At 40.7% G+C, this 3,570-nt stretch overlaps 1 protein-coding gene across 1 annotated transcript in view; it reads left to right on the top strand.

Annotated features, from left to right (window-relative positions):
- GDPD4 (glycerophosphodiester phosphodiesterase domain containing 4) overlaps positions 1 to 3,570 on the top strand; it is an 81,005-nt gene that overhangs the window by 5,699 nt on the left and 71,736 nt on the right. The window contains 1 exon segment of the mRNA XM_015563975.1: positions 2,534 to 2,627. Within this exon segment, the coding sequence (XP_015419461.1) occupies positions 2,534 to 2,627 (94 nt within the window).

Genomic DNA, 3,570 nt, shown 5'->3' with positions numbered 1-3,570 from the left:
GGAGCTCAGAGCTGGGCCGCGGCAGGCGGGAAACCTTGGTTTCCTCCATCACTGGAGCAAGCAAGCCTCATGTTTGCTTCAGCTGCGTGGCTGCTGGCCACCATCTTTGTTGGCAGTTAATTTGCATATCCTGCTGATTAGCCAATGGGAAGCGTAGCAGAGGTGTGGTCAATTACCATGTTTGTCTATTATTAGATAGGATGGGGCATGCTGACACCAGCTGCTGCTTGTTTAAGAGATTTTAGGTCAATCTGAGGCTTGAGCCAGAACAGGCCATTCATATGGAAAAGCTACAGCAAACAGCTTGGGTGGGGCTGCAAGTTGGGTGAGCCCAGGTCTCAGGGAATCACCAGTGTGAGCCAGGATGATGGAAACTCAGATATGGCTGCCAGTCAGCTGTGGGATCAGGAAGGTCCCAGCATAGGAACAATGAACCCTGTGAGCACCTCCATCTGGGAGAAAGCTGCCCCTGAGTTCCTGCCCCAATGCCAGATAGTCCAGTTCCTCCCTGTGTGTCTCTGGTTCCCCCAGTGCTGCTGCCAAGTGCTGGAGCTCAGAGGGATTGAGTCTAAGTAAGTCCATGTGCCAGCATGGGGGACTTTTTAGTCCCCCCAAGTGTGAGTGGAGTAGACTTGTCTCCCCATTCCTTGCTATGTGAAGGTTCCCAATGCGTCACAGCAACATATCTTTTCTCTCTCAGTGTTACTGTCAGCTAACAATTGATGCTGATATAGAGCATTGTGGTATGTGGGGTGTGAATTGGGAGAAGATGCCGGACAGCTGCATGTTTTGGCTGTGGGAAGGAGGGAGAAGGTCCAATATGATTCCTTTAAACATAAGTGCAGAGAGTGTAGATTTAGTTGAAGAGATTGCCCTAAGAAGGCTGTCTTGGTTGAATGAGAAGGCTTTCATCCAACAGGGGTTGTGATCATGCTGCTAGAGGGAGGTAAAATAGTGGCCCAGAGCAGGGATAAAACTGCTTGAACATATGTAGAGTGAGCCTATTATATGGTCATCAGCAGCTGTGTATTCACAGTTTAAAGAAGGAATAGCTAAGAAAGACCCTTTTTCAATCCTACTGATGTATATGCATTCACTTAACGCCTTTTCATTCTTCTCACTCCCTTTTGTTACCCCACCACTGCCACCAAGAATGAGTACAGATGAAGTAGTAAAAGGAGATAAAAAGAGAGAAAAAACCAAAAACAGTTCTTCCTTTGCCTGTAGTTCATAGTAGGTGGGTGAGCACTTCACCTAAGTTTGGTGAGCAAGTTTTGAGCTAAACTAATAATACTATTTCCATGTGATTAAATATACAAAAGAAGATCTTTTAGATTGAAAAAAGTGAAAAAAAATCTAATATGGCCAGAGAAATGCTTAGAAAGGTAGAGGCACTATTAAATGACAGCCCTTACTTTCCTTATCACTTGGAAAACAAAGTCAATATCACTACTTGCTTAAGCCATTTGATTATTTTTTTGGCTGCATATACACTGCTATTAGTTCATCTTTCATGGTCTTTTTCAAGGTCCCTGTTTTATGGTTTTAATAATCACCGTGATTTGTTAAAACACCCTCTTTCTGTTATGTGGATGGGAGTCCTTCCTTTATTTCTTTGAATAGCTGAGATATTTTTATTCTGTGCTTCTTTTCTGATGGTTCAATTAATAATATCGAGTTGGGTGCAAGTTCTCTACTTTAATCAGTTCATTTGTTCACATTCCTTATACATCTTATTATTCCTGGTTGTAGACTCATCTACGGACTACTCTCACCAGTGTCTTGATCTAGAATGGCTTTTGCTAGAATGGTTCCTCATCTGTTTCTTCTTGGTGTGTCTTATACCCCTGACCAAAGAGAATTTCCTTTTGTTTTGAAGTGGTTATATGTTCACTAGTTTATATGTTATATTGTTAAAATATACTTCTCCAAGTTACATGGAGAGGAAGTAATTTCTGTTACCTTGAAATGAAGTCTCTAAATTTTTTGACATTTGATATCTAGACCAAGTATAACACTATTTCTCTTAGCAAATCATTAGTAGTTTTTCTCATAAACTACTTTTGGAAAATAACACATCAGGATTGTTTTAACAGCTCAAATCTCTTACACAGAATAGAGCAATTAATGTGGTGGCTATGATTGTAGTTAGGTAAAAAAAATATGTAGTCGCATGGACAAGGAACCTGCCAAAATGGAAAGTATTAAGGTGGTGGGCTTATGGATGATTTTTTCTCTTTTGGCATTTCAGAATTTCTGTATTCTTGCTCTCTAAAGAGGACATAATTTTTGAGTATATATTCTAAATAACATTAAAACATCATACCACTTATACAGACCCCCATTAAAGTATCCAAAAGTACTATAGGACAGAGTTAAAACTCCTCACTGAATATCCCCAAAGCTCTTCACATATATGTTCCCAAAATGCTTCTCTTCTTATCTCCCTCAGTTTTCTTATTGCCTCATCTAGTTTAGTCTTAGATACTACTACTTTCTGCTATATTTTAAGGATTGAAACACATTTTTGCAGGGTTGTTTATCTACTTACAGGATACTGGTACTTCTGGTCCATTCTTTTGCTGAGTTTATTTGGAATCTTGGTTGTCTACACTTCATTGCTGTTGGTGAGTAACCTTCCCCATTTCTCCCACTCCCTTTCTGAGTAGCCTCATGAGGTGCTCCTGTCTATGGTATGGTGCACAGTGGTGCTGGGAGTCCTCAGAACCTAAGATCACTTGTCTAAGTAGCGTTGAGGTTTACATCAACTGCTTGAAATTTAGGAACAAGGGACTGATGGAGAAAAATGGCTATTAGAGGATGCATCTTACCACTTTGACCCTTTGAAAGGGTGGCAGAACATCCTTTTTCGATTCCCCTATTTCATAAGCCCATTTTATGGTTCAGTCAATATTGTTATTTTAGGCACCCAGAGCTTCACATTAACCTTTACGTATTGAACTAACTCATTTCATTTCCCATCTCCTGAGAATTAGTGTTTTGGGGCTTTATAAATTAACTAGTTTTTTAAACCTGTTATAATATGCAAATGCTAGTCTGCTAGTTCAGATGCAAATTACATGTTAGCAAAAGTCTTTTGGCAATAGTGACCCTGCCTCTGTTGTTACATAGTTAGTGTCATCTAGGGAGAGAAATTCAGGCCAGGCAAGAGAAAGGTGTGGAAGTGGAAGCTTATGGAGGACAACTATAAGTGCTTAGAGCAGTGGTTCTCAACCTTGGCTGCACATTAGAATCACCTGGGAATCTTTTTAAAATCCTGATTTCTGGGCCTCATCCTCCGGAAATTCTGTTTCTTTGTTACTAATGTTGTGGCCTCACCCCATAACAAAGAAACAGAATTTCTGGAGGTTGAGGCCTAGAAATCAGGATTTTAAAAAGATTCCCAGGTGATTCTAACGTGCAGCCAAGGTTGAGAACCACTGGCTTAGAGTAAGTGGATTTGTTTCCCACCAGGCAACTGAAAAACCCTACCCAGAGACAGTGGTCTTTTGCAGAGAGAGAATTCATTGTGAGGCAGCTACACAAGGGAGATCGGAGGCAAAGCTCAAA

This window comes from Myotis davidii, unplaced genomic scaffold (assembly GCF_000327345.1).
Source record: "Myotis davidii unplaced genomic scaffold, ASM32734v1 scaffold139, whole genome shotgun sequence".
Classification (NCBI taxonomy): domain Eukaryota; kingdom Metazoa; phylum Chordata; class Mammalia; order Chiroptera; family Vespertilionidae; genus Myotis; species Myotis davidii.
Note: the sequence above shows the minus strand (reverse complement) of the source record. Positions and strands in the feature narration are given on the sequence as shown.